The sequence below is a fragment of the Muntiacus reevesi genome, chromosome 7 (genome assembly GCF_963930625.1).
Source record: "Muntiacus reevesi chromosome 7, mMunRee1.1, whole genome shotgun sequence".
NCBI lineage: Eukaryota > Metazoa > Chordata > Mammalia > Artiodactyla > Cervidae > Muntiacus > Muntiacus reevesi.
Window position 1 is genome coordinate 31310751 of NC_089255.1, and position 19791 is coordinate 31330541.

Consider the following 19791-nt stretch of genomic DNA (forward strand, 5'->3'; position numbering starts at 1 on the left):
TCTGCTTCCCCATTGACCCTTCTCGTAAAATTTAAGAAATTTAGGGTTTAGTTTGTTCTTTTCCTATTAGCTTAGGGAGCCTGCCCAAAAGAGTGCAAGTTCATGCCTTCATACTGTCTCCCCTTCCATGAATCCTTCCAATCCTGGGCAGCACTTTTAATGACTTGGAATTAACTGCTTTCTAATTATGCACTGCGGCAGACACCATGGTGTGGTGTGGGTCTTTGCCAGCACCGGAGATATAAATGAGCAGACTAACCCTGGAAAGGCTTCCTGAAGTCATCAACTTGTAAAGCGGAGACTTACCCCTGTCTCACCAACCACTACAAACTCAATCATACCAGCTGCAGTATCTCTTTTAAGAGCATCCATTTTTTCTCTTTTATATCACATAAGACCCTTGTGATCTTGCTGGATTTTCTGGCTGCCCCAGAAGATTTTGGTAGGCCTTTGCTGCCATTAACTTTCTCCCCTGACCTTGAGCTGCATTCTTCTCTTTATCTGTGACTCAAATCTCAATGTCGTCTGACATGCTGGGCCCCAGTAAGCTTAGAAAAGAGAGCTCATCTTCATTACAGGGCCCTGTATTTTCTCTACCTGGAGCTCGAAGTGTCTTGAAACTTTAATTGCTAGTATTTGAATTGGAGGGACATCTAGCAGGTAGGAAACGATCAGTTCTTATAAATATGATGCCTTGATCGGAAACGTTTCAGATCACCTTTGACTAACATGGGAATAGTGGTGGAGAATAGCCAGGTAACTACAAGCCCAACTGGTTTGTGTGTTGATATCGTGGCTCCACCACTAACTAAGAGTGGGAGTTTGGGCAAGTTATTTAAATCTCTGATACCTCAGTTTCTTCATATCTAAGATAAGGATAGCCTCCTGGTGAGTACATACTGAAAATTTGTTGACTTAATGCGTGTGAAGGGTTTAGAGTGGTGCCCAGTACACAATAAACACTCAGTAAATGGTTGCTGGTATTCCTTTTCAGAAGTGGACACTCATTATAGATAGGCTAAGTAACCCCACCTTCCTGAATGTTCAAATGACTTGGTATAAGTATTAGACTGGTTTTCTGAAATTTTAGTTTTACCATATCCACATAACACCATATGCACTAATAATAAAGATACTGTATTTACTTGATGTTTTTAAATGTCACTTTCTTAATTATATTTCCAAAGGGAAATTTATAATTCCATCATAAATAATAAATTAGATTTTCTTGCCATAAATAGATACCTGTTTGAATACCATTTAACTGTTTGAGCAGTTCTTTTGTTATAGTAAAGTCACTTCTCCTGTGGCAGTGTTAAGCACTCTTCTCTTTGGAAGATAAGACATTAGATGTTGTTAACATTTATCTAAAGACCTATATGTACAACAACCTCTTAGTCTGCTCTTTCTGAAACAGTTTTTTGAAGCACCTACTTTTTTTTTAACAAGAAAAGCTCAAATTAAGTCAAGTCCATTTGACTACCTAAGAATTGCTGTAACAATAGGGAATTGGGTTTTGAGTAGTTCATTAATAATTTGGTCAGCAATTTGTTGAGTAGCTATTTGTGTAGAGCAATTTTGAGGTGATAGCTGAGAAATATTTTTGCTTTCAGGCATCTTACCAAGTATCCTGACACAAGCAGTTCCTTAGTTCTCCATGTGAACCATGCGTTCTCAAAGATAGTGATATTGCATAACCAGATATCTGGTATATTTGTGGCATTAACATCAACAGCCTCAGGCATGCAGAATATATATACCTTCCTAATGGCAGAAAGCAAAGAGGATCTAAAGAGCCTTTTGATGAAGGTGAAAGAGGAGGGTGAAAAAGCTGGCTTAAAACTCAACATTCAAAAAACAAAGATCAAGGCATCTGGTCCTATCACTTCTTGGCAAATGGATAGGGGGAAAATGGAAATAGTGGCAGATTTTATTTTCTTGGGCTCCAAAATCATTGTGGATGATGATTGCAGCCATGAAATTAAAAGACATTTGCTCCTGCAAGGAAAGCTATGACACACCTAGACAGTGTATTAAAAAGTGGATATATAATTTTGCCGACAAAAGTCTGTGTAGTCAAAGCTGTAGTTTTTCCAGTAGTCATGTATGGATGTGAGAGATGGACCATAAAGAAGGCTGAGCACCCAAGAATTGATGCTTTCAAATTGTGGTGCTGGAGAAGACTCTTGAGAGTCCCTTGGACAGCAAGATTAAACCAGTCAATCCTAAAGGAAATCAGTCCTGAATATTCATTGGAAGGACTGATGCTGAAGCCCCAATACTTTGGCCACTTGATGGGAGAAGCAGACTCATTGGAAAAGACCCTGATGCTGGGAAAGACTGAGGGCAAGAGGAGTAAAGGGGCAACAGAGAATGAGATGGTTGGATGGTATCGCCAAATCAATGGACATGAGTCTGAGCAAACTCCAGGAGGTATTGAAGGACAGGGATGCCTGGCATGCTGCAGTCCATAGGGTTGCAAAGAGTTGGAAATGAGTTAGTAACTGCACAACAACAACAACAACATTTTGTTGGGAAGCAGTTAAGAAAAAAGTGTCTAAAAGTGTCCTGAGGGTAGCCATAATAAAACAAACCAAAAAGAAAGGAAGAAAGATGGAGGTAGACCAAACACAGGGTCAGGCTGAAATCTGAAACCTTATGGCTTCAGAACCAGTATTAAACTTGTAAGTTTAATCCTGTTGTGATCACAGGATGAGCCTAATAGTGCATATAAAAGTCCTTGGATATATAAAGGTAACATTGAGAAAGTATGATACCTTTTTTCTTGTGCTACACTAAATATTATCTTTTCCTTCACATTTTTTTTTAAAGATGTCATGGTTTCAAGTCTTAGCATCTTGATCACTCTTATGTCAATAGGCGACAAAGTAATATTTAAAGTGACAAAGTGAAGTCGCTCAGTCACTCTTTGTGACCCCATGAACTGTAGCCTACCAGGCTTCTCCATCCATGGAGTTTTCCCGGCAAGAATACTGGAGTGGGTTGCCATTTCCTTCTCCAGGGGATCTTCCCCACCCAGGGATCGAATCCAGCAGGTAGGTGCTTTGCCCTCTGAGCCACCAGGGGAGCCATTTATTTAATCAAGTGCAAAATGATCAGTAGACAATGAGTTCACTCCACTCCACAATATGAGGGAGAGGAGAACAAGTGGATTGGAAGAATTAATGAAAAACTTTACTGGAGGAGGTGAGAATTGAGCTGAACTTTGAGGTTTTGGCCAAGGGAAAGATTCAGAAGAATGTCCAGATTTGGAGGATGGAGTCTGTGGTACAGTTAAGTATGTTCTTGGCATTAACCATGTGCTGAATAAATTTCTGTTGAATGTTTGTTCGTTGAATAAGAGTTGATGGTGTGTACTGGCTGTAGAGCTAGAAGTTGCCTGAGACAAGAATCCCATCAGTGTGAATATTCATGCTTTGAAGACTTCTTCCTTTCGTCCTTACATAATACTTTTTTGATGACTCTCATTCAAGTTATTTCTTACATGATTATGTGCTAGTTAGAGGGCAGAATTATAATTTGTCCCTATAGGATTCCCTAATGTTGAAAGATATTTCTTATTCAAATTGTCGAATGGGATCAGACTGCTTTAGAGATCATTCCTGTGCTGCAGGAAAGCTTAGCAAGCTGCCTGGAATTCTCAAGAGGCATACTTGCAACTGTAAGAGAAAGCAGGCTCCTATACACCACGGGCAATGTTGAGATTGTCCAGAAAAGACACTGGCAAACCAACTCCATGGATATATAACTTGGGACATTCATAACCTTGATATCCAAATACCTTAAGCATTTGAGGAGGTGATCCAATTCTAGCTGGTATTTTAGGCTTTGCTGTTCTGGAGCTCTGCCTCTGGAGCACTCATGTGATGAAGTCTTGGTGTGCCATCTTCCCCATCCAGCTTTTCAACTGAAGGGATTGTTTTGTTTGTTTGTTTTTCAGTGGAGGGACAACCAGATTCTAACACCATCATGCCATCTGCACATCAATTTTCTTTCCAAATGACCAATCTCATCTTTATCCCCGTAGCATCCATCCCCCACTTCATCTTGTTTTCTCTCCTGATTGCTACTATCCAGTGTATAGTCAGCCCCATGCTGGCTCACCTGTCATGCTTAAGTCCATTGATGACACTGGATTAGAGGTCTCAGCTATATAGGGTCTTGTCTTTGTTTTATCCAGGTGTAACCTGAGCAGATGGCACCCTTTGCAGTGGGCAGGACTTCCAGCGACCTTAAGAGTGTAGATGATTCATCTGCTTATTTTCCTTGGTTCCTTTCTGCAGTAGCTGGTTGCTTATCTGAGCTTACACTAAGGACAAGAGTAGTTCTAAACATGGGTGTGAGTGTTAGTGATTTGGATAGAGTGTCTGCTTGCTTGATTGCTGGTGCTTGAAATGACCTAAGCTGGGCATGGGGGTGGGGTGGGGGTAGAAGTGTGGAATCTGTTTCTTCTGTGATTATAGGGATTTCCACCAGGTTCTTTCCAGAAAACATGTTTGATTCTAGGTGGAACACCCTGAATCCCACAAAGGGGTGGGTCGGGGCAGATGTGTAAGAAGAGGGAATCTGGCCTCGCCCCAGTTTGTATGTAGGATAGACTCACTTCTGCTGTCTCTCCAAGGCTGTGGCAACAGGTGCCTGGTAAAAGCAGACTCCTGACTTAACACACACCTCATGAAGTCTTTCTGTGTTTAACCCTCTGGACCACAGAAAGTAACAAATAATGACGATGTGATGTTGGGAGGCAGAAAGCCGGCCATGGTGTGATCTAACACCAACTAAGGCAACAACCTAACAACTGTAACAGCTCAAGTCTCAAATAGCACATTTGTGTTTTTTGTGTATTATTCCATCATCACAATAAGCCTGCAAAGTGAGCATCAATGTTACACTCTTTTACCAAAGAGGGGACTGAAGGTCACAAACATTAATTATAACTTGTCAAGATGACACAGCTAGCAGGTAGAAGAGCCAAACCAAATCTGATTCTAGATTCAGTGCATAACCACTGTTCCACATGGTCTCTCCATTTGCAGGTATTATACTGCATCACTTTGCAAGTTTACCTTTCCTTCAGAAGGTGTGTTTTCCCTCTTGTGAGGAAGATGTAAATAAAAATTATGATCTTCTCGTATAACATCTGAGGCTAGATTCTAAGAAGCCATAAACTTCTGCCTGGTTCCTTGGGATGCTTACACTTGGAACCTACCTATCAGTTCTAGGGGGAAGTTCAGGCAGACCATAGACAGACCCAAATGGGGAAAAACCAAAGCCCCTTCCCCACAGTCATGGCTGGTATCACAGCAAGCACAGATCTGCCAGAGCTGTGAGTCATCATGAAAGCAAATTGTCCAGCACCCAAATGATCTACTCCACTTAACACCACATAAGGAGAAGCTGTCTTCATCAAGTCTAGCCCAAATTGCCAAATAATGAGCATGTAAGGAAATTGGTATTTAACACCCCCCTCCTGCCACACACACATACACTGCCACACATCACCACATGCACCAAAAAAATGCAAGACTAAGAAGGCAAAGGAACTGATTCCCAACCTCCCAGAAACAAGTTGTCTTGTTTCCCAAGCTTGTTGATTACTGCATTGCTTTGGTCTGTGACATGGTAGCAGGCTTTGGAAGGGTCAGGGTAACAATTTATTTTCTAGCCCCCACTGACCATTCTCCCAGTCCTCTGCCTGGCTCAAACACCATGCAAAAGAGAGGACTTCACGAATGATTTTGGTAGTTCCACTCTCCAGCCTGCTCAACATATTTGCCACCTGCCCTTCTTGCGATTGTTTGGGGCTGCAACTTTATGGGAGGACTTTATTTAAATATATATACTTATATAATTTTAACTCCAGAAAAATAACAAACAAATAAGCTTTCTTTTAAACTTCCTATTGGAGGGTTTCCAAAAACTTCAGCAGCATAACAAAATAATTTTTGGTTGTTGGGCTGTGTTGCCATGACAAAGACACAGAAATGATAGACCAAATAAACAACAAAGAAATCTTTTAAAATACATAATCAAGTTCAAACCAAAAAGTTCAATCTCTAATTACAAAAAGTGAAGAGAGAATGTGTATTTGGAGTGGTGAACAGGGGCTTACACTGTGTAAGTCTCTAAGAATTGTTAGCTTTAGATGCAGTCATAAAAGGCCAGGGCTGGGATTTTTATTTTTTTATTTTGATTTTTTTTTTAGGGCTGGGATTTTTAAACCCCACACCACTCCCCCCCAGTAGGGAAAGATGTGCAACCAGGAGTTGGAATTGAACATGTAACCCAAACCGTTAGGAAAAAAAAAGACTGGGAAACTCCACTTGCCTGGAGAAAATGTCAGGGAGGCTTGGTAACTGCATATGGACTTGGGTTTTAGAGTATTAGTAGGGGAGAGTGAAATTAGAAATAGGTCAACCATGTGTGGGTATAGGTTCAGATTTGTACTCTTATTTACTGTAGGAAGTCTGAGCTAAGAAATTAACAATAAAACTAGTCTCTGCAAAAGTAAACGTGAAACTACTTTGTCATGGTTATTTTCACAATGCAGGTCAAACAGTTCTTTCTGAAAATAAGCTCACAGTAAAATTTACAAAGCAAGTGAGGAAACCACTATCATAGGGAAGATAGGTAAATAGGTGGGCAGGTCGATAGATAGGTAGAGAAATGGTATACTATGGACTAGAGATGAGAAAATGAAGATCCTATAAATTTAATCTATAAAATGACATTTGAAAGCTACAAAATTAATATATAAGCTGATTGAATAAGTGAAAAGAAAGACCATAACTGGATAAACAAAAGAAAATTATATGAAAAACACATTTAAAAAACAAAAATAAAATTTAGAAATGAAATAATTGTCATTGAAGTTAAAAGCTCATTTGGTGAGTAAACTGTTGAATTACATACAAGAAATCAAATTTGGAAGATTATATTAGAACAAAAGTTAGTGGATTCTAGGATGGATCTGAAGAAATCAACTTTAGTATAACACAAGAGATGGAAAATATAAACACTTTATAGGAGTAGGAGACAGGAGATATAAGACCTCCTAAAAGATGTCTAATGTAAGCTTTCCAAAAAAATTGGAGACCAAAGCTAAGATGGCTCATTTTTTTCAAACTAGTTAAATGTGTTCATCTTTAGACTCATGAAAAATAGCTAATTCCAAGCAGGCTAAATAAAAAGAGCCATGTCCAGGTTCACAGTGATGAAACTTGAATAACAGAGGAAATTCTAATAGCAACCAGAAATAAAAGACAAACTACCTGTATAGAGGTTACTATTAGACTGAAAGTAGAATTCTTTTTTAAATTTTATTTATTTTTTTAGTAGTGGAAAGTTGCTTTACAATTTTGTGTTGGTTTCTGCTGTTCACAAGCATGGATCAGTTATAATTATATCTCTTCCCTCCTGAGTCTTCCTCCCCTCCCCCCATCCCACTCCTCTAGTCATCACAGAGCTCTCGGGTGGGCTCTTTGTTATTTAGGAACTTCACACTATCCTTTTTATACATGACAGTATACACACACACACACACACACACACACACACACACACACACACATCTGTGCTGCTTTCCTAACTCTTCCCAGCCTCATCTTCCCCCACTGTGTCCACAAATCCATTCTCTACTATGTTTATCAGTACCTTTTTTCTAGATTCCACATATATGCATTAATATACAATACTTGCTTTTTCTCTTTCTGACTTAATTCACTCTGTATAAGAGATTCTAGATTCATCCACTTCACTACAACTGACTCAAATTTGTTCCTTTCATGACTGAGTAATATTCTATTTTATAAATGTACTCTAATTTCAACTCTTCATCTGGCAATAGAGTTCTTATCAGTAATAGATGTCAAGAGGCAATGAAATTATATCTTCAAATAGCTGATTCTTAGCATGTGATTCTATACCCAGCTATATTATCATTCAAAACTGAGAACTCAAAAAAAAATAAAAAAAAAAAACCTGAGAACTCAGTGAAGATATTTTCAGATAAGGCAGAACCAAAGATCTTGCTACTCAGTGATCCGAGCTGGAAGCACTAATAAATGAGGTGCTTTAGTAACAATATCCAATTTTGAATATTGAATCTAAAATTGGAATGTGGCATTCAAGCAGCAGTGCTAAAAAAGGAAATTGACAAACATGTTGATAAATTTAAATAAACATCGAATGTTTAAAAATACTTTTAAAAGTAGAAAGGGACTATGTAAGTGAAGCTTCTCCAGAGAAACAGAACCGTGTGTGTGTGTGTGTGTGTGTGTGCGTGTGTGTGTGTGTGTGTAGAGAGAGAGAGAGACAGAGTGTGAGAGGGAGATGGCAGGGGAGAGAGAAAGAAATTATAAGAAATTAGTTCACATGATAATAGAAGCTAATAAATCCCAAGATCTATAGTTAGTCAGCAAGCTAAAGACAAAGGACAGCCAGTGGCCTAGTTCTGGTCCAAAGACCTGCAGACGTGAGACTCAAGAGGAGCCAATATTTTAGGTCTAGTTCAAAGAAAGGAGAATGCCGATGTCCCAAATCAAAAGCAGTCAGACAGAAAGAATTCTGTTCTACTTATCCTTTTTCTTCTAGTCAGTCCTTCAGCTGACTGGATGAGGCCTACCCCCACATCAGGGAAAGCAATCTGCTTTATTCAATCTACCAAATAAAATGTGAATCTCATCTAGAAATACCCTTACAAACATACAGAGTGATGTTTGACAAAATGTGTCACCTTGTTGCCCAATAAAGTTGACACATAAAATTAACCATCACAGAAACTAACTAGGAAATTGTGTTTACAAACAAGATGGTCAGACAAAACTAATAGGCATGGTATCATGGAAGCTGATGAAGAAGGGGGACTTTCTGGTTGGAATGAGTGCATTCTAAGTTCCTTACACTAAGAATTGCCAAGGAGGTATGAATAGATTAGAAAAATTTTTGAGAGAACTGCTAAAGAAGTAGATACAAACTATATTATTGGACTTCCCTGGTGGTGCAGTAGTTAAGAACCTGCCTGCCAGTGCTGGGGACACAGAGTCAATCCCTGGTCCAGGAGGACCCCACATGCTGCAGAACAACTAATCTCATGCACTGCAATTACTGAAGGCTGTGCTTCTAGAGCCAGTGCTGCTCAACAAGAGAAGCCACTGCAATGAGAAGCCAGCCCACCACACGAAGAGCAGCCCCTGCCCACCGCAAGTACAGAAATGAAGACTCCGGACAGCCAAAAACAAATAAAAATTTAAAAAAGCATATTATTGATACTTTTCAGAGAATAAAGAGAGAAAGAGGGCATAAAGAAAATGTAACCAGTTCAGAGGTAGTAAATAGGAAAGGGGAGGAAAATGGTTACCAGAGCGTGGAAGGTAAGAGGGTAGGGTAGTTCCAGATGTCTCAGTTACAGGTAGATTAAACTCACTCTGGAAAAAGGAGAGATTTCCAAATTTGATTTTAGGAAATCTGGCTAAATGCTATTAAGAGTCAGACCTAAGACGTAATGATGCAGTGAAGTTTAAAGAAATGAAATACCAGATGTGTTAGATAGATACTATTCAAAAGAAAAGTGGTGTAGCAGTATCACCATTAGGTAATGTTATGTTTAACACACACACATGAGATTTTAAAGGTCATGACGATGCCAAAAGACAAAATTTCTAAGAAGTGTATGCAGAACAATGAGTTTGTACACCCAACAATGTAGCCTCTATATTTACTTTCTATATTATAGAAAGCAAACATTGACAGAATTATATGGAGAAGCTGACAGATTGACATATAAGTAGAATAGTACATAATGTAGTTTGGAAAATGTTAGTAATAATATAGAAGATTTGAATACTACAATTAAAAATCTTGATATATTAGACATACCTGAACCCTGTACCTCTAAAATAGGAACTACAGTGATTTTTAAAACATTCATAAAAATTGGGTCACATACAAAAACACAAAGAAAGTCAAGCATATACTTCCAAATTAAAATAATTTGGGGGTTTCCACAATCTAATCAAATTGGAATATTAAAAATGAAATGTTTAAAATAATATATGAATCAAAAATTTAAGTCATAATGGAAACTACAAAATATCTGTGACAGCAGAAGTTGTGGCATGCAGCTAAAAGAGAATTTAGAGGAAAAATTATAGTCTTAAAAAATGTGTTAAAGCTTGAAATTTTATTTAATAAACATAGGAAGGTATTAATAAGAATAAATGTAGTAGACTCAAAGAAGAAAGAGGGCAACAATGATCACAAAAGAGTAAATTAAATGAATTTTGAAGAAGTGGAGTAGTAGAGAAAAAAACCCTGAAATTTGGTTTCTTGAAAATACAAATAAAGCAATCTCTAGCAAGATTGATGAATTTAAAAGTTTACACAAATTAGTATTGGACTATCTTAGTATTAGTTGCCAGTCCAAAAGTTAATTCAGAAAGGTGGATTCTCCAGGCCAGCATACTGGAGTGGGTTGCTATGCCCTCCTCCAGGAGATCCTTCCAATCCAAGGATCAAACCCAGGTCTCTTACGTCTCCTGCATGCTCAGGTGGTCTCTTTACCATTAGCACCACCTGGGAAGCCCAGAAAGGTGGGATGTGGATGTTTACTCTATTAGGATCCTGCCCTCTTTGTGTTCGAGATATTCCACAATATGGAGAAGGAAATCCCATGAACAGAAGAGCCTGATGGGCTACAGTCCATGGGGTCACAAAGAGTCAGCTACAACTAAAGCAACTTAGCATACACACATGCGTGTCATAGTCCAGGCATTGCCTATTGCGCTGTATTCTGTGTAGTGTGCTTTAACAGGTACCAGTTTTCTCCTCTTCTAGTGCATCTTGCTCCAAGGGACTCATTAATTCCTGCTTTGAACAGGCTTGTACTTCAAATCCCAGCAGTTAAAGCAGTGGCAAGGTTAAACTGTGAAATCAACAGAACAAATGCCTTTAGCAGTGGTTGGAGAGAACAAGACTCCTATCCACACATGGTCACAATAGATGGATGCACAGTGGCTGAAAGTCATGGCTTGCCTAGGGACAGTTTCCATGAAAGGCATGGGCTTCCTTGAGGCCTCATATCTCCAGCCACCCCAAGATTGTCCAATTGCTTTTCCTTATCTGGTTGTTGTTATTCTTCCCTTTGGCATTTCCTAGGCTTCCCTAGTGGCTCAGCTGGTAAAGAATTGCCTGCAATGCGGGAGACCTGTGTTTAATCCCTGGATTGGGAAGATCTCCTGGAGAAGGGAAAGACTACCCACTCCAGTATTCTGGCCTGGAGAATTCCATGGACTGTATAGTCCATGGGTTGCAAAGAGTCAGACATGACTGAGCGACTCTCATTTCCCTCACTGGGCATTTCCTAAGCTTCAGAGTTCGTGTGTAAATTTATGCTTGCACTCTGGCTTGATCTGGGAGGTAGACCTACTCAAGTCTGAGTGCAAATACCCAGACATGGAGGGCAGATATGTCCTGCATCTGGAGCCTTGACCTGGAGGTCCTGTGTGTTAGCACTTTCTCTCCTGTTCTGAGAAACAGCCAGCTGTGAGAAGAGAAAAGAGATTTTCTTGAGTTTTAAATGAACGAGGACTCAATATATAGTTTTTACTATTCAATTTAAAATCACTGACTTCCCTTTGCAAGCTTCCTTTGATTTGAATAGTGTTCTATTCAATATATTCAAACTATTTTTTTAAGTTTATTGGCTATGATTCTTACTTCTGATAAGCACACTGTTCTATAATGTATATTGTGAGGAAAACTATGATGTCATCAGTTTCTTTTTCCTGTAAGATTTCCCTTTCTTCCCTCATAAAACAAATGACCTAATTTTTTTTTTTCTGTCCTAGGGTATTGTGTCTCCTTTTTTAAAAAGGACCATTATGATTTTAGCAGTGAGTTTGCATATAGTTTGACATGAGGTCAGTAATTTTCCCTAGGATAGGGAAATAGCATATTTTTAGGTATGTGGTCTGGTCATTTAATAATCTTCTTCTCACATGGGTATGAGGGTTAGCAGTGTAACAACCTAGCAGTGACCAGGAACATGTGGAGAAGGTGCTTTATTTCCATGAGATACTGATAGCATCATGGGTGCTGCAAAGGAGTGTGTCTGCCATTGCTACCCGATGACTGAGTAGCAGATCAGAGTGAGTGCAGTCCCTCAGAGAAGGTGACCAGTATGTGAGTGATTGCTTTGGTCCCCTCCTACTGGCCTGGCCTTAGAATTAAGTTGGGAAAACAGTAAATTTACAATGGCTCAGTGGGTAAAGAATCTGCCTGCCAATTCAGGACACCCAGGTTTGGTCCCTGGGTCAGGGAGACCCCCTGGAGAAGGAAATGACAACACACTTCAGTATTCTTTCCTGTAGAATCCTATGGACAAAAGAGCTGGTGGGCTCCAGTCCATCGGGTCACAGAGAGTCAGACCCGACTGAGCATGTGAGAGCAATGTAAGACAGTTCATTGCTTTGTATTCCCAGGTTTTGTTCCACTAAACCATGGTAATTTCTTTCTGAAATAATTAAGTCTAACTTAAGAAAGGCAGTGCCAAAGAATGTTCAAACTAGCACACAATTGCACTCATCTCACACACTAGCAAAGTAATGCTCAAAATTCTCCAAGCCAAGCTTCAACAGTATGTGAACCATGAACTTCCAGATGTTCATGCTGGATTTAGAAAAGGCAGAGGAACCAGAGATCAAATTTCCAACATCCATTGGATTACTGAAAAAGCAAGAGAGTTTCAGAAAAACATCTGCTGACTGTGTGGATCACAACAAACTATGGAAAATTCTTAAAGAGATGGGACTACCAGACCACCTGACCTGCCTCCTGAGAAATCTGTATGCAGGTCAAGGAGCAACAGTTAGAACTGGACATGGAACAACAGACTGGTTCTAAGTAGGAAAAGGAGTACATCAAGGCTGTGTATTGTCACCCTGCTTATTTAACTTATATGCAGAGTACATCATGTGAAATGCAGGCTGGATGAAGCACAAGCTGTAATCAAGATTGCCAGGAGAAATATCAACAACCTCAGGTATGCAGATGACACCAGAAAGTGAAGAAAGTGAAGAAGAACTAAAGAGCCTCTTGATGAAAGTGAAAGAGGAGAGTGAAAAAGTTGGCTTAAAACTCAACATTCAGAAAACTAAGGTCATGGCATCTGGTTCCATCACTTCATGGCAAATAGATTGGGAAACAGTGGATATAGTGACAGACTTTATTTTTTTGGGTTCCAAAATCACTGCAAATGGTGACTACAGGCATGAAATTAAAAGACATTTACTCCTTGAAGAAAAGTTATTACCAACCTAGACAGCTTATTAAAAAGCAGAGACATTACTTTGCCAACAAAAGTCCGTCTAGTCAAAGCTGTGGTTTTGCCAGTAGTCATGTATGGATGTAAGAGTTGGACTATAAAGAAAGCTGAGCTCTGAAGGATTGATGTTTTTGAACTATGGTGATGGAGAAGACTCTTGAGAGTCCCTTGGACAGCAAGCAGATCCAACCAGTCCATCCTAAAGGAAATCAGTCCTGAATATTCACTGGAAGGACTGATGCTGAAGCTCCAATACTTTGGCCACCTGATGTGAAGAACTGACTCACTAGGAAAGACCCTAATGCTGGGAAAGATTGAAGGCAGGATGAGAAGCAGATGACAGAGGATGAGATGGTTGGATGGCATCACTGACTTAATGGACGTGAGTTTGCATAAGTTCCAGGAATTGGTGATGGACAGGGAAGCCTGGCGTGCTACAGTCCGTGAGGTTGCCAAGTCAGACACAACTGAGTGACTGAACTGAACTTAAGCTTATTCAGAGTCAGTGCGTAAGGCTGATTTTTTTCTTGCTATTACTTATTATTGCTTTAATAAAATAACTGGAACAATAGTGTCATCACTGTTTTCTCTAGGGACTCATATAAGAACCCTTAAAGGTAGTTAGGTCAGATAACATTATCACATTCTACAGATGAAGACCCTGAATTTGAGAGGCTCAACAACTTGCCAGGTTGCAAAGCTGCATAGTATTCCCCCAGTGATGATGATGTTTTTGAGACTCCAGATATGCCTCCCCACTTGCAGTGCAAACATATTTACACATGGCAACTCACTAGATAGCAGTGTTATATACATGCAGTTAGGTAACTAAGAATAGCAAATAATTAAAATAATTGTGCTTCATTTTTTTCCTTGTGCACTCATTTCCTTGTGCACCGTGCTTAAGTGAGAAAGATGTCATTTCCCTATTTCTTTCCACAGAATTTCCTAACATTTATCATATCTGTCAGTGTTCTTATGGTACTGAACTTGATAAAGAACATAATCATTCAAAAAAAAAAAAAAAAGAACGAAAAACTATCTCAGAGCCAGAATGATGATGTAGCTCTGTGGCATGTTTTTATTCTCTTAACTAGATAATTACCCAGTATGTTTTTTAGTTCGTGCTTGTATGGATCAGACCCTATAAGGTATTTTGCTAAATGTTTGTGAATGATTCCACTGGAGGACTTGAAAGAATTGATTCTTAGGCAACACCTGACTTAGCTTCAGTCTAGAGACTTGCCTTCCTCCCATGCTGAGGAAGAGGAGTTCTGGCCAGTCTGGCTTCTGCATGCCTCCAGTAAGCAATGAGGCCAGGATCCATGCCTCGCTTTTCAAAAGGTGTGATCTGATACCACACTTCATAAGATGCCTCCTATAGCCCCTTCCCTTGCAGTCCCCCGGGATAAGGTCAATTTAATTTGCAATTGGGTATGATGAGACATATTTTGGGACAAAAATTTGTATATAAATATACAATTGTGTGTGTATATATATATATTTTCTCTTATTTAAGGTTTGCTCAATTGTGTCAGTTTTACCTACTTTCCTTACCTGTGAAATGGACATAACATTTCATGGCAGTTGAGAATTATTTCAGAAAGGTTTATATTCAGAGATGCTTTCTTGGCTGAAGGTAATTTTTATTGACGTCACTGAAGTCTTTGAATCTGACCTGCCTTCTCTAAACTCTCCAGCTACATATGCTTGGTTGTAACATACTTACCTGCCGAAGGAAAATATTTTCTTTTCTGATTGTTTTTTTTTCCCCCAAGTGGGCTTTTCCAAAGCTAATTTCTCTGCAAAGAGACATATGCTTTAGGTCTGTACTTGTGAATTTACCTTGGAAAAATTAGGTCATCTTCAAATCTGTCAGTGTGGCTTATAAACTTGGCAAAGTGTTTTAATTAAAAGCTTCTCTGAGATTTGAAAAAAGGGAAAAAAATGATTAGTATCAGTAATGTTTTCATTTTCATGGTTTGTGTATTTATAGGTATATGTCACTTTTCATGTTGTATTAAAAGTATGTTGACTGTCTGCTAACAGTTCATCTCTTTTCTTCTGCAGCCTCCAAGTCTGTTATAAATAGTATGCTACGGGACCCTTCTCAGATTCCAGATGGAGTTCTAGCAAATCAGGTCTATCAGGTATTAATCACAGCTGTCTATTTTCAGTGGCAATGCTGTTATCTGCCTAGCAGAGTAAAGGATTTTAAACCTCATTTAATTACTGTCATCATAAACTATCACTGAGGTCAGGGTGCACCATAAATGGCAATGCAATATTTGTGAGAAGAGCATTTCACTTTTTAATAGCTTGCTTTTATAGTGAATAAAAAGCATGCAATTTTTGTTTTCTGTGATTAAATCGGAACAGTCTTTTGATAGCTTTTTTTAAAAAAAATTTTTTAAGAAAAGTAATTACTGCTTTTAGGATATTGTCTGACAGTTTTTGTAGACGCTCCATCCCAGATCCCTTCTCTTATTTGTCTGCAGTGCATCGTGAACGACTGCTGTTATGGACCACTGGTGGACTGCATCAAACAGTATCCTTTCCCATAAAATTTTAGGTGCACAATTGACGAGCTTAGACTCAGTGGAGGAGATGTGTCTAGCTTTAACCTGACATAAAGTTCTGCTTCACAAAACACATTTCATACTCTTCTATTTTATATTCAATCAACTGGAGGGTCACTGCAGACCATTCTTTTCTACAGCTTAAAAAAAAATCAGATAGGCATTGGGAAGATGTCAGTTCAGCAGTTGCATGTTCACATGCTTATTTCAGCCTGCTTGGTTTTCAATGAATTTAAAGATAGAGTCACAGGGCAAGTAGCACACTGTCTTGAAATGTATCTTAGCATTTCAGTGAATGTTTTTTCAAATATGAATAAATTTCTATTTAAAATGGACCAAATTTAGTTGAGAATAAATTTTGAGCCCGTAGTTAAGGGATGATGTGATTAAACTGCCCCAGAGACCATCATGTTTTAAAGGGCAGTAGATTCTTACTGCGTAGATGTTGATTATATTGTCAGCTGTCGCTTGGGTCCCTAATAAACATTTTTAGAGAAAACCAAGCTAATTTTTCCCTCTGGACTGAGTTTAAGGCTAGGAGAACAGATGTCCAGTCATTTTTCGTTAAAGACATTCAAATTACTAAAGAGTTAACGCTTGCTTCGTCAAACAGGATTTGTGTGTGTGTGTGTGTGTGTGTGTGTGTGTGTGTGTGTGTGTGTGTGTGTGTGTGTGTGTGTGTGTGTGTGTGTGTGTGTGTGTGTACACGCACATGTGTTTCAGTTGTTTCCGACTTTGTGGCCCCGTGAACTGCAGCCCGCCAGGCTCCTCTGTCCATGGGATTTTCTAGGCAAGAATACTGAAGTGGATTGCCATTTCCTACTCTAGGGGAATCTTCCCAACCCAGGGATTGAACCTGCATCACTTGTGTCTCCTGCATTGGCAGATGGATTCTTTACCACTAGCACCACCTGGGAAGCCCAAACAGGAGTTGAGTGGACAGTAACCACTTTGTGAAGGAGGACATTGTTAATCAATACATTTAGTAGTATTGTGGCTACACTAAGAATTTTTGTAATCTTTGGCTAAAAAAATTCTATGTAAAGAGTAAATAGTCATTTTTAATGGAAATGACATCTACCTAAGTTCACGAGTCTTAATTTTTTAGTAATACAACATGCCCTTCCTTGGTTTTGTTAGCACAGATGACATTGTGACCAGTTATGACTCAATGATTACCAATCAGGAGGCTTTTTGTTAGAAGCTTTGCTAGTCAAGTGTGTGTGTGTGTGTATGTTTGTATTCCACCTTGTTTCATGAAGGTTTAGAGTTAGTGAAATTTTTGTAAAAGAAAAAAAATGGATTCATTTTCTTTTTTTCATGAAATTAACCTTTGTAAAATAAATCTTTCAACAGAGCCCACTTTTAAAAATATTCACTATCTATATTATAGCCCTCTGTATGTTTATTCTCTTAATCTGTTCCTCTCAGTCTAACTTAATAAAAGCATAGCGTTGTTGTAAGTTCAACCTTTTATTAGACCAAAGTGAAACTATGCTTCCATTTTCTGTGTAAAATTAATGATAGTGTTAGAAATTGTCGGAATGCCAACCCCCACGTTGCCCCAGTGATAAAGTTTAGCACATCCACAAAACGACTAACACCATCTTCGAGTATCTGCGGTGGAATTACATGTTAATTTTAAAGCACATAAAATAGTTAAAAATCAATTTAAAGTTAAGGTTTTAAAAGCATAATGTCTTTTGAAGGATTGCATATTGATTTTAAATATAACTATCTAATTATGTATGCATGGACTAAAGTATGAAGTCAACTGCTTTGTAAATGCCAGGAGGCTGTTTTTCAGTAATAGTTGAGATGCTTACGGGAAACTAGATTGCTGTATTGCTGGTGAAGAAAATGGCTTGTGAGGTTATTTACAAGTTTTGCCCCATGGTCACTGCCATACATCAATAATAGGTATTATTATAGAGAAAGTCTTAAGTGTTTCTGCTTATGAAGCATTATAAATTCGGTTTGGAGTATTTTCCTTATATTTTTGCCATCATTCACTTTCCTTTTTTGGTTGTGCTACTGCCAGTAGAATTTAATGTAGTACATGATTTCAATTGATAAAGATAATGATGTATGTCTACAAAATGTATTCACTGGCTAGATTACAGTTTCACAGTTCCATTAAGCCTATTGCTTGTAAAATTACTGTTTTTATAAACTTTATATTCTATATTTTGTATTTTATACATGTTTATATCAAACAAAACATAATCAAGATGTATATATCTTTGCAAAGTTTCAAATTAGTGATTGCTTTTTACCATGCAGAATGAAACAGGTTGGGAAGTTTATAGAGAATTGATTCTATCTTTGCATTGAGATAGTGGCAGTTTAATGTAACGTAAATACACTTGCTTAGCTGTTTTCAAGGCTGATCAACAGGAATTATTTTATTTCACATGAATAAAAATGATTGGATTTTCATATGAGTGCAAATGCTATTTGTATGTTGTTCTGATAAATTGGTGATGTTTACATTGCTTACTCTTGGTAAATTACATCATCTTGTTAGAAAGAAAGCACACATTTAATAAATAGAATAGGTATAAGACCTTTTACTCCATTATGAAAATGTTACGTGTAGGCATTTATGTAAGGAGAGTAAAGTAAATTGGTGATTTATTAATAAGACACCAAAACAGCACCCTAGATTGCAAAGAGTGTATGAATTGTCATTGCTTGCTTTTTCTTTTGGCGTCTACTATAATTTTTCCTATATAACCATGTCCACCCACATGTTATTTTCCTGCCACAAGTTATATTCACAGACACAAAAGGTGTGAGAAACCAGCCACCTCAACTTTCCAAAGTGTGACTCCAGGACAGAACTGTTAGACAAAGACCTGAACTGTGGAACAGGGAAAGATAATGATACAGGAAGCTCGAAGTGCTGTGGTTTTCACTCCTGTACCATCAGTTTCATGATTCAACATTTTAGATGTAAATAATTCACAGCAGTAAAAGTGAGAGCACATTTATGTGGACTAGAAGTAAATTATTTAGTTCTGAAACGTGGGATGCCCCTAGTAATGAGAGACCATTGAGAGATATTCATCAGATGTCTTCAGTGGACTCTATTTATGTGTGAAATTTTATGATTTAAAAATTTGTTTTCAGTGAGAAATAAGCACAGTCCCGTGCATGGGGAGGAGGGACAACAGAAAGAGAAAGACAGTGATGATGACTTGGGACTTGTTTTGATGATGTATATGAGTGGTTCCACCTCTTGAATTCTAAGATTTGAGTAATACCCACTTGTATGTGTTGATAAATGACAGGATGATTCTCTATGAATTTTAAGGGTAATTTTTAAGCTTTATTTGATTTAAATTGGATTCTTCTAGTGCATGATCAGGACTAAAGAATCCCTGTTAAGCCAAGGAGTGTTAAGACCAAGTTGACATTAGTGAGATGGAGAATTAAAGAATTACAGGCACACCTCATTTTATTGTGCTTCACTTTATTGTGTTTTGCAGATATTATGTCTTTTACAAATTGAAAGTTTGTGGCAACCCTGCATTGAGTTGGCACCATTTTCCCAATAGCATTTGCTCATTTCATGTCTCTATGTCACTTTTTGGTAATTCTTACAGTATTTTAATGTTTTTCATTATTGTATTTGCTATGATGACCTGTGGTATTATAATTACAAAAAGATGAGGACTTGCTGAAGGCTCAGGTGATGGTAGCAGTTTTTTAGCAATAAAGTATTTTTAAATTAGGGTATATGATTTTTTAGATATAATGCTATTGAACACTTAATAGGCTATAATGTAATAGTAACTTTTATATGCCCAGAGAAACCAAAAAAATCATGTAACTTGCTTTATTGCAATATTTGTTTCATTGTGGAAC

The 19791-nt window shown here is 38.2% G+C and overlaps 1 protein-coding gene across 2 annotated transcripts in view; it reads left to right on the forward strand.

Moving 5' to 3' along the window:
- CDIN1 (CDAN1 interacting nuclease 1) overlaps positions 1–19791 on the forward strand; it is a 229741-nt gene that overhangs the window by 88085 nt on the left and 121865 nt on the right. For both annotated transcript variants that reach the window (XM_065940413.1, XM_065940412.1), the window contains exons 6-7: positions 15413–15492; positions 15841–15890. In XM_065940413.1, coding sequence (XP_065796485.1) covers positions 15413–15492; positions 15841–15890 — 130 coding nt within the window. The remainder of the gene's footprint in view (positions 1–15412; positions 15493–15840; positions 15891–19791) is intronic.